Source organism: Anthonomus grandis, chromosome 12 (genome assembly GCF_022605725.1).
Source record: "Anthonomus grandis grandis chromosome 12, icAntGran1.3, whole genome shotgun sequence".
Classification (NCBI taxonomy): Eukaryota; Metazoa; Arthropoda; class Insecta; order Coleoptera; family Curculionidae; genus Anthonomus; species Anthonomus grandis.
In genome coordinates this window covers 13,277,780-13,297,121 of record NC_065557.1, presented here as the reverse complement: position 1 = coordinate 13,297,121, position 19,342 = coordinate 13,277,780, and the positions used below count along the sequence as shown (strand labels likewise).

The 19,342-nt window shown below is 34.4% G+C and overlaps 2 protein-coding genes across 5 annotated transcripts in view; one reads left to right on the top strand and one right to left on the bottom strand.

Annotated features, from left to right (window-relative positions):
* The window catches only part of LOC126742702 (zwei Ig domain protein zig-8-like), a 389,553-nt gene extending 384,483 nt beyond the window's left edge, over positions 1–5,070 (bottom strand). Inside the window, exon 1 of one of the 4 annotated variants that reach the window (XM_050449474.1) lies at positions 4,826–5,070. The gene's annotated coding sequence lies outside the window, so the exon portion shown is untranslated. The remainder of the gene's footprint in view (positions 1–4,825) is intronic. The other 3 variants (XM_050449476.1, XM_050449475.1, XM_050449477.1) reach the window with 3 other exon arrangements.
* On the top strand, positions 1,366–18,608 carry LOC126742701 (DNA-directed RNA polymerase II subunit RPB1). The gene is made up of 8 exons (XM_050449473.1): positions 1,366–1,622; positions 5,468–5,737; positions 5,803–6,115; positions 12,779–13,070; positions 13,125–13,346; positions 13,405–13,536; positions 13,596–16,864; positions 17,268–18,608. The coding sequence occupies exons 1-8, from the start codon at positions 1,542–1,544 to the stop codon at positions 18,383–18,385; spliced, it is 5,697 nt and encodes a 1,898-aa protein (XP_050305430.1). The 5' UTR covers positions 1,366–1,541; the 3' UTR covers positions 18,386–18,608.
* Positions 18,609–19,342: the final 734 nt, after the last annotated feature.

Here is a 19,342-nt window from a genome sequence, read left to right as displayed (position 1 = left end):
CTTCCCAAATTTACTAACAGCCAGCACATTGACGGTAGTTTCGCACAAGTCAGTCAGCAGATTCTTAGTCTGGACAACATCAGCTCTGCCTTCTTTCGAATCAAAGTTAAAAAGTATAATGTTGTTGGCCCTCTTCTGGCGCTCATGCAGCTCACTTAGGATGGCTTCGTCGATTGGCGCGGGCGTGACACTCGTGCTAGGAGCGGAAATAGGAGGAGCAGACACCCGACAGCTGTAATCTGCTGAGAGAGCAGGCAAGTTATGCAGGGTTTCTTCAAGTACAACACTACGTTGCTCCAATGTGACAGTTCTCTCGATGGATTCTGAGTTGTAGTTGTGCATAGTGGTTTCCAAATCATTTATTCTTTTTATTAACTTCGGAATATTAAATAAACCTTCCCTGCAGAGGGGACAAGTAAATGGCATCATTCTCGAAACCATGACAATAACTCTAATTTCACTGGAGGATATGCTACCACATTCTCTGCAAATAACTTTCTTGCAGAAATCGCACGGATACTCAAAGGGTTCATTTTTGATTTCCCTGAATGAGCAATTCTTACTGCATATATAACAAACTCCACTACCAGACATTTTTAATAAACTTGAATTATCGATATTACCAGCCCAGCTCCACTTGAAGATTGATAGATGATGTGGATAAGAGCACACATGTAATATGGCAGTCAACAGCTGATATGGATAAGTGCACTTAGTAAAAACAGAACATTTTAATTCTTCAGCCCTAATTTAAGCGCTTACAACTGGAATAACAGCTGACCCAAACGGAAAAAGGCGAATGAATCACTTTTCCCGATGAATAAAATCGAAAAAGAAAAACTTGTTAACGCTGTCGACTTTCACGTTATATATTGCTTACTCTTATACATTAGTATGCGTACACTTATAAATAAATGTTTGTGCATAAGAGCACGTATCTGAAGACTTTTCAAAAAATTTGAATATCTCCTTTTTTTGTCTTACAATGTATAGCATAACATGTTTGACTGTGACTACTTTAGGTATATTATAAAATTTTACACTTCGCCTAAGACTGAGAAATCATTTTAGAGTTGTCACTAAGTGCGTACTCTTATACAACATTACCCTATTACTTATAATTACTACCGCTCCTTCTTTTTTATTTTACATATTGCAACAAAATAAAAGCATAGAACAACTGAAAATTACTAAGGCACGAAACTGATGCGTGTAACATTACATTGATTAAATTTATTACGGCCTATTCTGTAAATTGAAGTTACATTATTAGTCAGAAGTTTACCGTGTAACCCTACTTAGTACATTTCCAACATTTAGTACAATTTTCCACTGCCACTTTAGTACATTAAAGTAAAATATAGTCTGCGGCCGGCAATGGCGGTCGAATGACGGCCGAAGGCGAGCCGACACGAGCGGCAGCGGACGTACACGAAAAACTGTCAGTCTGCTGCCTTAGTTCGTGTGTTTTACGTATTTTGTGAAGTTTCTCCACAATTTTGGGAGAATTTTAGTGTTTCTCGGTGTAAAAAACCGCCGAAATGGCGTTCACGGGGGACTCCAAGGCCCCGTTAAGGACCGTGAAAAGGGTACAGTTCGGTATCCTCAGCCCCGATGAAATTGTGAGTGAATTTCTTCTCCTATTCCGTGCATCCATCATGTTGTGAAACGCGTTTAGCTTTGCTACGGCGTTTCTCGACGTTTGCCCTCGCTGAAAGCCCCGGTTTTATTGATTTTAGCGTGTAAACCGCCACGCCCGGGGAAATAAAGGAAATTCCCATGTATTTATGTTTATTTTCACTTTTAAATGCAAAATATAACCTTGCTGTATTTCAAAACATATTGGTATCTTTGTCTTACTTTAGGCCCCTTGTATAAGTCTCTCTTTGTCTGTCAAATCAACTGTCAAAAATGAAGGTTCTAAATACAATGGCCGACATGGCAAATACTGGAAAATTTAAACATTTTTAATATTTTGCATAATATGGTACTTCTGTCACCTCACAACAATGTTATAATAAATTTAGAATTTATGTTTTGGCCAGTATATAGAACATTATTTTAAATAAAACCTTCACCAATTTTTACTATTTACCCTTAAATTGTTATTTGCATTCATTTATGAAAATTCATTTATGTTTTTTACAAAAATTTCAGATGAATTATTTATTCAAACCCAACTTTTAATGTTTTGCTGTTTGTTTCTTGCCACTACCAAAATATGACATATGTAACTGTTGTTGGTAAATTGTAAAAGTTGTAAAATTTAATTTTTTTGTTACTAATAAATTGAACATGCATAAAAATGTTTTTTCTCCATGGTAATCGCATGTTGGATGAAAAAAGTTAAGAATTTAAATTTGCCCTAAAATGAATAAGGATTTTTTCTTAAGATTTTGACATCAGGGTTAGGGGCTTAGGACATAGCTTTTACTTAAACTTTTCTTCTTAAAATCGCCTAACAATTAACAACCTTAAGGATCAGCATCTAATTCTGTAATACCCTGTATTGTAATGAATTTATACTTCAAATAAATTATTGAATTTAATTTTTTAAAATTATTGGACTTATACGGAATTAAATACAATTATTGAAGGTATCATTAGAGATTTAAATTCATATTTCTTCTAAATACTTGAATAAGTCTATTTTCTTCCTTTTTTCAATAATAGGGTGTACCTATGAGATAATATTTTCTAAACTGATATTTACTGAAATAGTAACAATTTTGCAATTTATTTGTCAAAGGTGCTGCTTAATGGCAGATTATGGGTGGATTAGGAGTGTAGAACTATACTATGCTATTATTTCTCATATTTGAATTCTGTATCCCAGAATAAATATTATTGCAAAAATTGTACATCAAATAAGATAGTTAGAAGTGGTCATCTCTGTAAAACTGATTTTTTTTTAAGTAATGTATAAATTGTCCTTAACAAAATATGGGGTTATCTTTGATCAGAAACCATCGGCAGATATGTCGTTTATTTATTTATTAAGTATTTTCGAATTTTATCTATTTGTATAGATAATTTAAAAAAATAGTATCCTGATATTACAATAATAATTTAAACTTAGATACTATAAATTAACCAATAAGACTTATTTAGTTCTAGGAACTTATGTTTCATTCTATTTTTATATTGTAACAAATTTGTGGCAAAGAAATCCAGGTTCAAATCATTACAATGAAAATTAACAGCTTTTACCATTCTTACCAAAGAGGAGTTCTGGTAACAATTAAAACAAAAGAGATCATGATATCTGAGTCTATATATGCAGGTACATTAATCATAATTTTAGAAAGAATGTTCGAAGAGTTTGACAAGTTTTTAATAATCTTAAATAATGCTAAAATGTCAGACATAGTACATTCTTTTTTAAGTTCTGGAATGTTATGAGATCGGCTAATGTGTATTTGTGGTCCACAATTTAGAACATAAATACCTTGAAAATTTATTCTGGTGATTCTCAAGTCTGTTAATGTTGTTTTTGTATCCAGGATTCCATATTAATGATGCAAATTGTAGCATGCTAAACACATAGGAATAATAAAGTGTTATCATTGTTTTATGATTTTAAAAGTTTACAGTTCTATTACAATCTAGCTGCTCAATGTGTAGAGAAAAAGTAATTTTTGAGTCAAATAGGACCACTAGATCTTTTATATGAGAAACCCTTTTCAAAGATTGTAGTTATAATTAACAATTGTAGTACCCGAGAAAAAGTTAATACAGAACATTTATGAAAGTTGAAATATAATTGATTCTCATTGTAAAATTTAAAAAAAAAATAGGTTATTGATGCCTTTTTAGAGAATTTCATAATCTGGAAATAAATGTATTACAAAACAAGGGAATAAACAAAATATTTAAGAACAAGAATCAGAAATAGAATCATAACATTGTGACAAACTTTAGATAAAAAAGAATCTTTAGCAATGAGCATATCAGTACTAAAAGAAATTATGGTATTATTTTAAAAAATTGTGAATGAATCGAACATATTTTATTTTCATTACTGTGCCCTGTGATGAGTACCCCATGTTTTATAGTTGCTTTTAAACTGTGCACAAGCATAGATATGAATAATGTTATCCAGCATTTTTTGAAGAAATAATCCTGACAAATAAATAAATAGGAAATTTGAAGATTTGCTTAAATTATAATATTTTTTAAAATTTAAGAATTGTACTTGCATCTCTTCAGTGATAGTGCTTGTGCTTGAAAACAAAGCCATTTATCCATGTTAATATGAATATTTTGTCTTCAAATTTGCCAAGTATTCAATGGTTAAAGTGTGTCTACATATTTTATTAACACTCTGTATTTATGGTATTGTTTTTTTCTTGGAAATATCCTGGCATAAGCAGCCACCTTTATGGCATTTAAACATTGTATCAATAAATAAAACTAGAAACTTGAAATGTTATTTAATATTAGCAAGTGTATTGTACCGCTCCTGAATTTATGACATGGAATAATTCCTGCAAACACTTAGTTGCAATAAAATCAAAATTATGAACTGTAAAGTAAACAATTTGAGTTTTTTTCTTTGATTTAAAATATCAAAAGAGCTACTCTTAGAATCGCAAAAGACAAATTCTACATCTAACAAGTTTTAATGAGAATCAAATCTTCAATACTTAATTGGAAAATATACCTCTTTGACATGGATTTTATTATGAAAGAAATATCCATTGGTATAAGGTACAATTAAAATTAAACTTTGTTTTCCATATAATTTCAAAATTATGTTTGGACCATATCGTCGGCTTACTGCCAAAACCAGATAAGTAACATTTTGCATTAAATGTGCACTTACCCTGTTTTAGCTGAACAGTGTTGAGCAAAATTAATAATTGCCAAAGCAAGTCTACATCATTTACTACCTTTTCACTGTCCAACACTTATCTGGTTTATGCAGTAAATTTATATACAAATTTTGATTACGAAAATGCACTAAACGCAAAAATGTTAAAAATGCACTTATCTTGTTTTGACAGTAAACCGACGATATATGATAATAACAAATATCCAGTTGTTGCATTAGATTTGGAAAAATAGTGATGTATTGAATAATATCAACCATATATTATAAACACATAAGAATTAGATTCATTTGCCATTATGAATAAAAACACCTTCAATCACAAGTAAGGTTGGTTATTCACCCTGCTATTTGAATTTAATTTATTCCATTATATTTTATTTTAATTTGATTTGTTCCATCCATAAAATTGATCTTTTATCAGCAAATAGTGCTCATGCAAAGGGAAATGAGGGATTATGAAAATTTTATGAGCTTCAATACCATTTTTTTCTTTTCAAATAAACACATCTCTTGTTTTAATGATTCTGAACATCAATTTCAATTCAACTTAATTCCATTTGATTTACAAGTATTTTGAGATAATTTCGCATATGATAATAGCGTAATAACGTGTTTCTCCTTTTTAATTTTCAGCGTCGAATGTCAGTCACAGAGGGCGGCATCCGCTATCCAGAAACGATGGAAGCAGGCCGCCCCAAACTGGGCGGTCTTATGGATCCGCGACAGGGCGTCATAGACCGACAGTCCAGATGTCAAACTTGTGCCGGAAATATGACGGATTGTCCCGGTCATTTTGGCCATATCGAACTCGCAAAACCTGTATTTCATATTGGATACATCACCAAAATTATCAAAATTTTGAGATGTGTCTGCTTTTATTGCAGCAAGCTTCTTGTTAGCCCAGTAAGTGTATTTTGTTATTTTCCAAAAAAAGACAATATTTTTAAAAATTGTTTCCTTCTTTATAGACAAACCCGAAAATAAGAGAAATAGTCATAAAAAGCAAAGGTCAGCCTCGTAGGAGATTGGCTTTTGTCTATGACCTGTGCAAGGGTAAAAACATCTGTGAAGGTGGTGACGAAATGGATATCAAAAAAGAGGGTGATCAACCAGATCCCAATAAGAAACAGAGCCATGGTGGTTGCGGCAGATACCAGCCAAGCATTAGGCGGAGTGGTTTGGATTTGACTGCTGAATGGAAACATGTCAATGAAGATTCACAAGAAAAGAAAATTCCCTTGACTGCTGAGAGGGTATGGGAGATTTTCAAGCATATCACAGGTAAGACTGTTGTATTAAAGTAAATATAAAGGTTTTTGATTGGTGTTTTATTTATGTAATTTGTTGGTTTTTGTACAGGTAAGTACTTCTTATTAAATCTATAGTGAGATGAATTTATTGGAGTTTCCAAATGAACTTTAAGTTTGGATGTGTATTGTACTATCTTCTTTTTAAAAAATGCAAAACATTTGTAAAGGAAAGGACAAGGATTTTTAACAGTGCTAACAATATAATTATCATCCTTAATTTTAATATTTTTAACCAGAATTTATAATATTTAAATGTCATGCCTGTATTTTTTAAAAATAGTTTTCCGCAATCCAGCCACTAATAGAATAACCGGTATTAAATTCCCTGATGTATTTCGCATAAATATTTTTAACCAGGACGGTTAAATAACTCGTTGATTGACCGGAAGTTAGATAATAGGCCTCATTCGGGCATTCGGTTGTCGAAAAATCCTAATATCTCGAAATCCACGGGCAAAACATTTGCATGTAAATGGAGAACAAATGTCCATTTTTTCGAATCAGTTGGCCAATGATAGTGTGCCAATCATTTCTATCGCTTTCCGCCACCAACTGATCAAAATGAAACCTCCCTGTTGTTTTTGTTCATGTGGGGATATTGAAAAAATTTAAATTTCCACTTGCATCCTTTTAACAAACAGTCCCGATTTTTTATTTTTATGCGATTTGTTTTATAAACTTGACGCCTTTGTTTCATTAGCTAGAAATAATACATTTCTGCCTGTATGATGAACTTAATGGGATTGTATTATTTTTTAAAATTTGATCAGTGATTTAAAGCTCTATGGCAATAATAAATAATGCCGTTCTTTGTTCTTTTAAAGAACTTTTAACAAAAAGACTAAATTTAGGGTTACAGAGTTTTGCAACTTTTGATTTTATATTATATAGTTTATAATTTTATTTTATATGGCTTGATGAACCTAAAAGGGTAAATGGAACACCGGTTTTAATTTAGAGGGTGTGAAATGAAACAAGCCTTGTGGGCTTCGGTTTGGGCTAATAAATAACCTTGAAACTTTGTACTTTTGTTTGAATTATTTTTATTTATATGGTATATGAAGTTTTACAAAAGCATGGCTTATTGCTCCTCTTCAAATGCTCCTATATTTTTTTCAATTCTTAACAAAAATAATCTTATATATCATTCTGAAAATTAATTGAAATGGTAAAACAATTTTTCCATAAACAAAGCCAATATTCACATTTTCTCTTAGTCCCATTTTGTGCTGCTACTTTTTAAATTTTTTCCTCAATTTAATGATTCATTTTACTAATATGTGTGAACCACATGGCAAAATCACCGTTAACAAATGCAATTACATGCCATTACTAATTTTAATTATAGTTTAATAGCTTCATTTGCATATAATAATTTTTAGAGTATATTGGCACAAAAATATATATTTTAATTTATTGCACAAAATCGTTTGATTGACTAATACATTTTTAATTCTATTTAATAAATTATTACTAACTGATTAGTAGAGTTCATAAGTCTAGTAAATTTTGACCTGCTGGATGGTATTAAGCAATTTTAGGGAATATTCTCTTGAGACAATTCGAGGTTTTTGTCCAGCTTTCTATACCGTTTTTAGGCCTTTCGTTTAAGCCTTCGTTTAATAAATTGTTTTCAACTTTGATACAAATCAGATTTAGATAAACCCCTTATCAAAGAAATCTCTGAAGCCAAATGGCTTGTATAACAGGCAATTTACAGAAATGTTTTATGTAAAGGTATGCTGTAAAGTTACAGATTGAGCACACTATTTACTTATTATAAATTCAATTTAAAATTGTTTGTGGCTGTTTTGGTCTATACAGATCGTTTAGTTTCAAGTGACACTATATCCTTATGTCATTTGTGGCTTTTCTTTCAATATACAGTCTGTCAAAGTAAACTATAATAAATCTTATTTCTATATGTATTTTTCTTTAATTTATTCTTTAATATGATAATATCGTGACTTTTTTAAAGTAATTTTTTTCTTTTAACTTCTGGTAATTTCTTTTTTAATTAATTTAGCTATACAATACTATTCAAAGCTATACAATTTTCTGCCTTCTAATATCCTACAATTTAAAACAAGCAAATGTAAATAGAGAATTTTGATTTGGCCCATCACTAGCCTTTTTGCTGGTTCCCAGTTTTTATTTATTATGTTTTATAATTTTTATTTTTATTTTAATTTGTTTTTATGCTGGAACTGCTAGGTTGTAGTATTAGGTATTTTTTTTCTTTATGCGATTTTTAGCGCATCATAGTTTTTTTTTGGAATTTAGAATACTCCATTGGCGGTTAAGGTTCAGTAGCCATATCCATATTTCTTCGAATATAATTTTAACCTGTTTTTGTATATGTATAATTTGACTTATTAAAAGGCAATTTTTATTATTATTATTAATTTAGATTCACAAAAAAAAGTACAAAAAATCTTCTTTCTAATGTGATTCTTTAAGAATCTCTGAGATTAAAAAAATATTTAGATTTTTGCTAGACTTTATTAAAAGAAATTTTAAATTAAATGGTACATATTTCTACTAAATTCCTTTATTTTAGTTTTTTTTTTAAATATTATTTTATTAGCTTCCCCTTTTCTATTTAAGCTAAACAACCTTATTAGTTAAATTCATGTACCTAATTTTATTATTCGCAGTAATATACTTAGTAGGTAGGAAATTTTTGATTGTTTTTTATATTTTTAACTTACTTCAAAAATTGCCGTTGCTATTTTTTTCAAACATCAATTGCCAGTACATGCCTATGACGACTTTATGATTTGATCAATTATTGAAAAAAAAAATCAATGGTTACAATCCCATGAATTAACAAAAATTTAAGAAATGATTCAATTTCTACTAAACTAACTTATCTTAATCCTTTCGGCCGATTTCTCCTAATTGATTGTTGATACCCTAGAGATAACGACTATTAAGTACAGTAAAGAGCAAGCGACCCTCGACTGTTGCGGTTTGTCCCAATAATAAAATCAGGAATAGTGGTGGGCGACAGAGATTTGATTAATGATCGGTGCCGCGTCAATGTATAGAGGGATAGAGAGTATCTCGCGGGAGTGCTGATCGTGATTGGCAGGTGGTTTTCGAGAGATTTTCAAACGCCACCGCACCGGTGAATTTCCTCATTTATACGGGATAAGGGACAATAAATTAAAAGGTCATGAGTTGTAATTACGATGACATGAACTGTTCGTTAATACACCGGGAATAATTTATCCTGACAAAAAAAAAAGCGCGGAAAATGGAAGAGATATGAAATTTAAATTCAGATTTCTGTTATGAGATAATAGCGGACCCATATAGGGCTGACAGTTGTGATTTATGATTTTCTCGTTTTGTTCGAATAGGAGTTTTATAAAAGTGTTCATCATATCAGATGTTTAAAAATTTCCCATAAATTCAGAGATTTCTTATGCAATATGTGCGCGCTAAGACGCAAATTGAATTTCGGAAATACTTCCGAAAAGTGACAATTTCAACTTTAATAAGTTCCAAGGCCCCATATAGAATTTGCAGTTGCCGGGGGGAATTGATAAAAATACCGCATTGAAAGTTTTCTATATGAAGGCCCGCTACAAGAGATGACAAATAAGTTCGGAAGCGATATATTGTAAAAGTTGCTGCTCGCAATTTCTTTTACTTTATCAGACCCTAATACTCTCTTCGTATTGGGGCTAGTCAACTAATATGGACAATTTTAGCATTTATAAGGGTCGTAATTTCTTCCAAGAAATCGCGTTTTTTTTTTAATGGTCTGACAAAGAATGATTTAAAAAGCTTATGGAAAAATAATAAGTTACTTGAATTTTCTGGAAAAAAGCTAGGAAAGATGCATAAAATCTCTTGGAAATTTAAGTCTCTTAGGGAGGGAGTGGGAAAATTGTGGAGCATTTTTCATTTTTCCTCATTAGTGTTTAAAAAAAAAACTAATTCTATAATAATAACTGTTAGTGTTACTAATTAAGGACAAAATAAAATTAATTCTTTATTTCTGGGATGTTTGCGCTCTCTATATGGCTTTGTCCCATTGGTTCTACAGCTGCGCTGCCGTAGGATAAATTTTAGGGTATTTTATTATATTTGGTTCTATAAATTTTTCTTTACAAGCAGAGTTAATTTTTTTTTAATTCCCTAAACATTAAAGAGGAGGACATACAACTCGGTAGATTTGAGCTTTGAGCTGACAAATAATTAAAGCTGCATATTTGTTCAAAATTTCAAATAGCAAATTTATTTTACTATAAACATAAATAGAAAATCCATTAAATTAAAAAAAAATTCAATGGATTTTCATCTACCTTATAAGCAGTGCTTGTTCAGTAAAAAAAAAGTTTTTTTCCAAGGAATTATTTAGGTATTTAAAGCAGTAAATAGAAGAAGACAAAAATTATAAAAAAGTAACGAAATGACAAAAGTATAAAAGCTTTTCCCTATTTATTTGTCTAAAATGTATATGATATTAATTATTTCTATACAACAAAAGAAAGAGAGAGGCGCCCACGTATTTTACGCACATACAAGTTGTGATATCTCTCCATTTTCTTCTGATTTTCTTTTCTTTATTTCTAACTGTTGAAAGGGAAAAATTAATAACTTTGATGGATATTAAAGCGACGGGCTAGTAAGGATTAAATGCTAAGGTTTTCTAGATAATCATTCATTTATTCCAGGCAATTGAAAAAATAAAAAAAAGCTTCCAAGCTTCTTCGGTCATCTTTTATATCCTCTTTATATTTAATTTTTTACATGTGTTCATATTTTTGCTTCCAGGCCCAATTTATTTCGGTTTCTTATTTTTTTTGTTCCTGGACAAAAAAAATTCTTTAGTCAATTTATTAAATAAGTCTCATATTTCGAATAAATCTGGTAATTTTACCATGACGAAATTAAAAAAAAAACATCTTTGGATTACTTAGAAAAAAAAGTTTGTTGGGTTAGTAAATTAACTCTTGAAATAATTTTTGCCAACATATTGGATTTTTCTTTTTTTGTTCTACTTTAAATTGTTTCGTTTAATTAATCCATTAATTACGTATTAAAGCCAGATGAAAAAAAAATCTTAAAAATCTGCATTTGAAAACTATCAAAAGGACATTAGTCGCTGGGGATTAAAGTGCAGGGATTTTGTGAGTAATTTAATAATTACACTAATGTGTATTTTAGGCACAAACATTTTTGTTTTCCTCAATCAGCAAAAGGTTTTTTTAGCTTTTTTTGGTGATGTGTTTATATTCTTTTATTTTTAGTTATTTTTTCCAGCTTAAAAAAGTACATGTTTTTTCTTTAACTTTCCTGAAATACACACAGATCTATTCTAAATATCTCATATTTAACCTACCTGGATGGAATTTAAAATGACTGCTAAAAAAACAACTAGCAAAAAAAAGAAGGCCAGGGAGGTTGTTTGAACAACCTCTTTCAGGCCGTTGGATTTTTTTACTTTATCCATTTTCTCTCTAGGGTTTTTTTATGATGGTTTTCTCTCAATTAAGTGAAATCCGGCCTAAAAGGTTTTTCTTATGACTTGAAAGTAATAGAAAAAAATTATCTATTGGAAAAGGGTTTTTTTAAATCAACGTGTAACAGTTTGGCCAAAAAGTAGCTATAAAACCTATTTTCCTCGTATTTTCGCTTTATACTCAAATACTACTTAAGCCAAATTAGCCAAGAATAAAGAAATTTTTGAATTTCTCCCATACAAAAAAAAAGACAGCCTTCCTTATTTGAACTGATTACCCTTTTGTGGAATTCTGTTTCTTTTTCATCAAATAACTTTAAAATTTGAATTTAAATCATAACCCAAATATTAAATCAGATCGAAAATTGCAGCGAAAAAAAAACATAATATAATAAAATTGTTATTCTTTAAAATAAAATTTAACTCGCGCTCGAGGGATTCCGGTTTAAGGACTCTCTGAGCAAATATGATCAAACGAAGCAAACATAACTCGAGATGTCAAGGACGTACACATCTATATAGCGCGGAAGACGGAATAAAATTTATTCGTTTTCGCCCCTATCGAAACACATAAACCCTTAGACTATATTACCGGGGCTTCCTTATGTGATTTCTTTCAAAAAATTTACGTTCCGGCTTTATATCTATTAGGACGATAAAAATTCCCCGAATTTGTTAGAGCATACACGTCTCACTGTCGTATTTTACGATGCTCTAGCCTCTTGATTTATTCTTGTAAAATATTTCATTACTCTAGTAATAAAGTATTGTGGATTCGAAAACTTATAGCATATAAAATATTATGGTGCTTGTGTCATTTAAGACTCGACGACTTTCACATTTTTTTATAAATAAATAATTCACCTTTTTAAAAAGAAACAAATTGCTACAACTCTGGAACAGACCTGCATGGACCACAAAAATTTTTCTCATTAAAATTACATCGTAACTCGTTATCACTAAGGGTTTCTGTGAAAATAACGACACAGAAAAACATTTCCCAAACCCCCAGTTGCACATTTCCCTGCGCTGAACCCCATTACATAATGCTCATAAATAAAATTTACTGCATTAACTGTGTTTTAAGTTATTCCAAACTTCCTAACGACCTTCCTCTCCATCCCGAATGTGCTTCATATGTGTATATCCCATTTACAGACGAAGAATGTATCATACTTGGAATGGACCCAAAATACGCCCGGCCAGACTGGATGATAGCCACTGTATTGCCCGTTCCTCCACTTCCTGTACGGCCGGCAGTCGTAATGAATGGCTCCGCAAGAAATCAGGACGATTTAACTCACAAGTTGGCCGATATAATTAAAATCAATGCCGAATTGGAAAAGAACGAGGCATCTGGAGCGGCCACGCATATCTTAGTTGAAAATGTTAAAATGTTGCAGTTTCATGTGGCCACTTTGGTTGATAATGATATGCCTGGATTGCCTAGGTAGATACTGCAACCTCGTGAAGAAGCGCAGGGAATTCAAAATTATTCTTTTAGGGCCATGCAAAAATCAGGGAAGCCACTTAAATCTATCAAAGCTCGCTTGAAGGGCAAAGAAGGTAGGATTCGTGGCAATCTTATGGGTAAACGTGTGGACTTTTCAGCACGTACTGTAATCACTCCTGATCCTAATCTACGTATTGACCAAGTAGGCGTTCCGAGAAGTATTGCCCAGAACATGACATTTCCAGAAATCGTAACACCTTTTAACTTTGAGAAGTATATTAAAGCACTTTCCATATTTTTCCTATTGTTATCTATAACCCTCCTTTTGCAGAATGTTAGAACTTGTCCAGCGAGGCCATTCTCAATACCCTGGAGCCAAATATATTATACGTGACAATGGTGAAAGAATTGACTTAAGGTATCATCCCAAGTCTTCAGATCTCCATCTGCAGTGTGGCTATAAGTATGTCCACTCATGTAATTTTCTTCAAAAACTGTACTCAGCAAGAACTTTCTTTTTAGGGTGGAACGTCACATCAGGGACGGGGACTTGGTCATTTTCAATCGTCAACCCACTCTACATAAAATGAGTATGATGGGTCACAGGGTCAAAGTTTTACCCTGGTCAACTTTCCGGATGAACCTTTCATGTACCTCGCCCTATAACGCCGATTTTGACGGTGATGAAATGAATTTACACGTGGCTCAAAGTATGGAAACCAGAGCTGAGCTAGAAAATCTCCACATTACTCCGCGACAAATTATCACTCCTCAGTGTAATAAACCTGTCATGGGTATTGTACAGGATACCCTCTGTGCTGTCCGTAAGATGACCAAAAGAGATGTGTTTATCGAAAAAGAACAAATCATGAACTTGCTTATGTTTCTGCCTATTTGGGATGGCAAAATGCCTCGTCCGGCTATTTTAAAACCAAAACCTTTATGGACCGGCAAGCAACTTTTCTCTCTTATTATCCCAGGAAATGTCAATATGATTAGGACCCACTCTACTCATCCCGACGATGAAGATGACGGTCCTTATAAGTGGATATCCCCAGGAGACACCAAAGTCATGGTAGAAAATGGAGAGCTTATCATGGGCATTTTATGCAAAAACTCCCTGGGAGCCTCTGGTGGATCTCTTCTACACATCTGCTTCCTCGAACTAGGTCATGAAGTGTGTGGACGTTTCTACGGTAACATTCAAACTGTAATTAACAACTGGCTGTTGCTGGAAGGTCACAGTATCGGTATTGGAGACACTATTGCCGATCCAATGACATATTTGGAGATTCAGAAAGCAATTAAAAAGGCCAAAGAGGATGTAATAGAAGTCATTCAAAAAGCGCACAATATGGAATTGGAACCGACTCCTGGTAACACTTTGCGTCAAACTTTCGAAAATCAAGTAAACAGAATTTTGAACGACGCTCGTGACAAAACTGGTGGTTCGGCTAAGAAATCTCTAACTGAATACAATAATTTAAAGGCTATGGTGGTGTCAGGATCCAAAGGATCCAACATTAATATTTCTCAGGTTATTGCTTGTGTGGGACAACAAAACGTTGAAGGTAAACGTATCCCATTTGGCTTCAGGAAAAGAAGTTTGCCCCACTTCATCAAAGACGATTATGGTCCTGAATCTAAGGGATTTGTAGAGAACTCTTATCTTGCCGGTTTGACCCCTTCCGAGTTTTATTTCCACGCTATGGGAGGTCGTGAAGGTCTTATCGATACTGCCGTAAAGACTGCCGAAACTGGTTATATCCAGCGTCGTCTTATAAAAGCTATGGAGTCTGTAATGGTAAACTACGATGGAACCGTAAGGAACTCTGTCGGACAACTTATTCAGTTGCGTTATGGTGAGGACGGATTGTGCGGAGAGATGGTAGAGTTCCAGAATCTACCAACTGTCAAACTCAGCAACAAGTCCTTTGAAAAGAAATACAGATTTGATCCGAGCAATGAAAGATATTTGAGAAAAGTTTTCAATGAGGATATTATCAAGGAAATCATGAGCTCTGGCGATGTTATCGCTGAACTCGAAAAGGAATGGGAGCAGCTACAAAAAGACCGAGAAGCCCTCCGTCAGATCTTCCCTGGTGGAAACTCAAGAGTGGTACTACCATGTAACTTACAAAGAATGATCTGGAACGTGCAGAAGATCTTCCACATAAACAAAAAGTCTACAACTGACTTATCACCCCTCCGGGTCATCCAAGGAGTTAGAGAACTGCTTGGAAAATGCGTCATAGTAGTTGGTGAAGATAGAATTTCCATACAAGCCAACGAAAACGCCACCTTGCTGTTCCAGTGCTTGGTACGATCGACGCTTTGCTCAAAATTAGTATCCGAATCATACAGACTAACCACAGAAGCGTTTGAATGGTTGCTTGGAGAAATCGAAACTCGTTTCCAACAGGCTATGGCCAATCCTGGTGAGATGGTAGGCGCTTTGGCCGCCCAATCTCTTGGAGAACCTGCTACTCAGATGACACTCAACACTTTCCATTTTGCTGGTGTGTCTTCGAAGAACGTAACCCTTGGTGTACCTCGACTTAAGGAAATTATTAACGTGTCGAAGCGCCCCAAGGCTCCTTCTCTAACGGTATTTTTGACTGGTGCAGCTGCAAGAGATGCTGAAAAAGCGAAAAACGTCCTGTGCCGCTTGGAACACACGACTTTAAGAAAAGTGACCGCTAATACGGCCATCTATTATGACCCAGACCCTCAAAATACTGTAATCCCAGAAGATCAGGACTTTGTTAATGTTTACTATGAAATGCCCGACTTTGATCCCACAAGGATTTCGCCATGGTTGCTACGTATAGAACTAGACAGGAAACGTATGGTGGATAAGAAACTTACTATGGAACAGATCGCCGAAAAAATCAATGCTGGATTTGGAGACGATCTGAATTGTATTTTCAATGACGACAATGCTGATAAACTGGTCTTGCGTATCAGAATTATGAACGGTGATGACGGCAAGTTTGGCGAGGGAGAAGAAGATGTGGACAAGATGGACGACGATATGTTCTTAAGGTGTATCGAATCCAACATGCTTAGCGATATGACCTTACAAGGAATCGAAGCTATCACTAAAGTGTACATGCACTTGCCTCAAACTGATTTAAAGAAACGAATTATCATTACTGACACTGGAGAGTTCAAAGCTATTGCCGAATGGTTGTTGGAAACTGACGGTACTAGTATGATGAGGGTTCTTTCTGAACGAGATGTGGACGCTGTAAGAACCGCCTCCAACGATATTTGCGAAATTTTCTCTGTGCTCGGAATCGAAGCTGTCCGTAAATCTGTAGAAAAAGAAATGAATGCTGTACTGCAGTTCTACGGCCTGTACGTAAACTATCGACACTTGGCCTTGCTTTGTGACGTAATGACAGCAAAAGGTCACTTGATGGCCATTACACGTCACGGTATTAACAGGCAAGATACAGGCGCGCTTATGAGATGCTCCTTCGAGGAAACCGTCGATGTACTTATGGATGCTGCGGCCCACGCAGAAGTAGATCCTATGAGAGGCGTGTCTGAGAATATTATTCTCGGACAGTTGCCCAGAATGGGTACTGGTTCGTTCGATTTATTGTTGGACGCAGAGAAATGTAAGATGGGCATGCCCATTCCGCAAGCGCAAGGTGGAGAAGCGACTTCCGGGATGTTCTTCGGTTCTGCGGCGACACCAAGTATGAGTCCCGGTGGCGCTATGACTCCCTGGAATCAGGGAGCTACGCCGTTTGTTGGCAGTGCTAGCGCATGGTCTCCACACAGTAAGTGTTTCTTTTAAGGTTACATTATTTGGTTAGTAAATAAAGCACAATATTTGTATTCAACTTATATAATAAATTGCAAAATTGCTGCCTAGCGCTTTCGGCCGTACGCCATTATCAGGGCTTAAGACATTGTCAAAGCAATGACACTATTCGAAAAAACGGTACACAACATATTGCCTATGGTTTCTTTAGTGCATAACCGGTTTAGTACTTTGACAATGTACGTCGTTGCTTTGACAATGTCTTAAGCCCTGATGATGTCGCGATAGGCACCAATTTTTAAATTTATTATACGCTGAATACAAGTACTGTGTTTTATTTATTAATCAAACACAGCGTACAACTGATACACGTATCATTAAATTATTTGGGACTTATGATATTTTTTAATTTGTTTCAGATCTCATGGGCAGTGGAATGACTCCTGGAGGTCCGTCTTTCTCTCCGTCTGCCGCTTCGGATGCCTCAGGGATGTCACCCGGTTATGGTGCTTGGTCTCCTACCCCTCACTCGCCCGCTATGTCGACTTTCGGTCAATCGCCTGGATACTGTCCATCTAGTCCGGCTTTCATACCCACTTCGCCATCTATGACACCTACTTCTCCTGTTTACTCGCCCACCTCGCCAGGATATGCTCCCACTAGTCCCGGTTATGGGCCTAGTAGTCCTGGTTATTCGCCTACCAGTCCGCATTATTCACCTACGTCACCCTCGTATTCTCCAGCGAGTCCTAGATATTTGCCTACGAGTCCTAGTTATTCACCTACGAGCCCTAGTTATTCACCGACTTCTCCGTCGTACAGTCCGACTTCGCCTAGTTACTCTCCGACTTCGCCCTCGTACAGTCCGACATCACCAAGTTATTCGCCAACGAGTCCAAGTTATTCACCGACTAGTCCGAGTTATTCACCTACTAGTCCTAGTTACTCGCCAACTAGCCCAAGTTATTCTCCAACATCGCCATCTTACAGTCCAACGTCACCCAGCTACTCACCCACGTCTCCGTCTTACAGTCCAACTTCTCCAAGCTATTCTCCAACTTCGCCTTCTTACAGTCCGACTTCTCCGAGCTATTCTCCCACTTCTCCGAGTTATTCTCCGACTTCTCCCAGTTACGCACCCTCTTCTCCAAGATACACGCCGACTTCCCCGAGCACTTATTCACCTTCTTCGCCAAGATATTCTCCTTCGTCTCCCCAATATTCCCCAACATCTCCCAGCTATTCTCCAACAAGTCCCAGCTATTCACCAGCTTCTCCAAATTATTCTCCTGCTTCTCCCAGTTATTCACCGTCCTCTCCGCAGTATTCGCCGGCTTCTCCTAACTACTCACCTACGAGCCCGAACTATTCGCCTAGCAGCCCTCAACATACGCCTGGCAGCTCGAAATATTCTCCTTCATCTCCGAATTATTCCCCAACGTCTCCTCAATATTCACCGCAGAGTACCAAGTATTCTCCAACGTCTCCTACCTATACACCTACGAGTCCTAGTTATTCTCCAGGCTCGCCATCTTAAGATGTTGGAATTTTTTTTTAATTAGTTGTTTTTTTTTTAGAATTTATGACTTATAAATAATTTTCAATTTGTGGTGATAATTTTGGGCAAATTGTAGCTTTTGTAGCTTTTTTTTTTAATAAGTTATGTTATTAGTTTATATTATATCCCAAAAGATATTTAAATAAAAGTTATTGCTTATGTAAGTAGGATAGGATAAGAATAAAATTGTATAGTACCAAAATGTTGTTTTATTTATGTCCTTGGGTAGGTATAAAAAATCGTAAAAATAAATAAATTATAAATAAGTAAGTAAAGCTTTTATTTTATAAGACCAATATTGCAAATGGCATCAAAAAGGTTAGAAAAGAAGAGAAAAAAAAGAAACATACCTATCGGCATATGAGTTTTCAATTTAAAACTTTTAAAGTAAACAATGCAATGCAAGTGAGAAAAAAAATGTTTCAAATGCAAATCATCACCCAGGATAATATTCTCATACTGTAGAAAAACAAAAAGTGTATATATACTGTGAAAAAATCATCACCCAGGATAGTAATATTCTACAGTGAAAAGATTTAGGGAGGGTTCCCTTAAACCTTTTTTATTCCCTATAGCAGCCTCACTATAGGTTTACAGTCAAGGGTGGCTTGGTCGTAAAGGTTGAGTAAAGAACCATTGATTGTAGAATTCAATATTGATTTATTCACCCAAAACTACAACTATTTATATCAGTCTTAAACTAACAATTCGTGGTAATTTTCAAAACTAAGATGTTTTCTCTTTACAATACTTCCTACATTCCCACTGATGAAACCTTGCAAATTGTTTTAAAAAACTAAACAGTTCGTGATTCGGGTGACAGACCTATGTTTTTATAAACTATACTACGCACCTTGATGGACTAACATAAACAGTTTTATATACTTAAGTAAAAAATACAATTTTTAAATCAATAAATTTAAAATTAAAAATGTC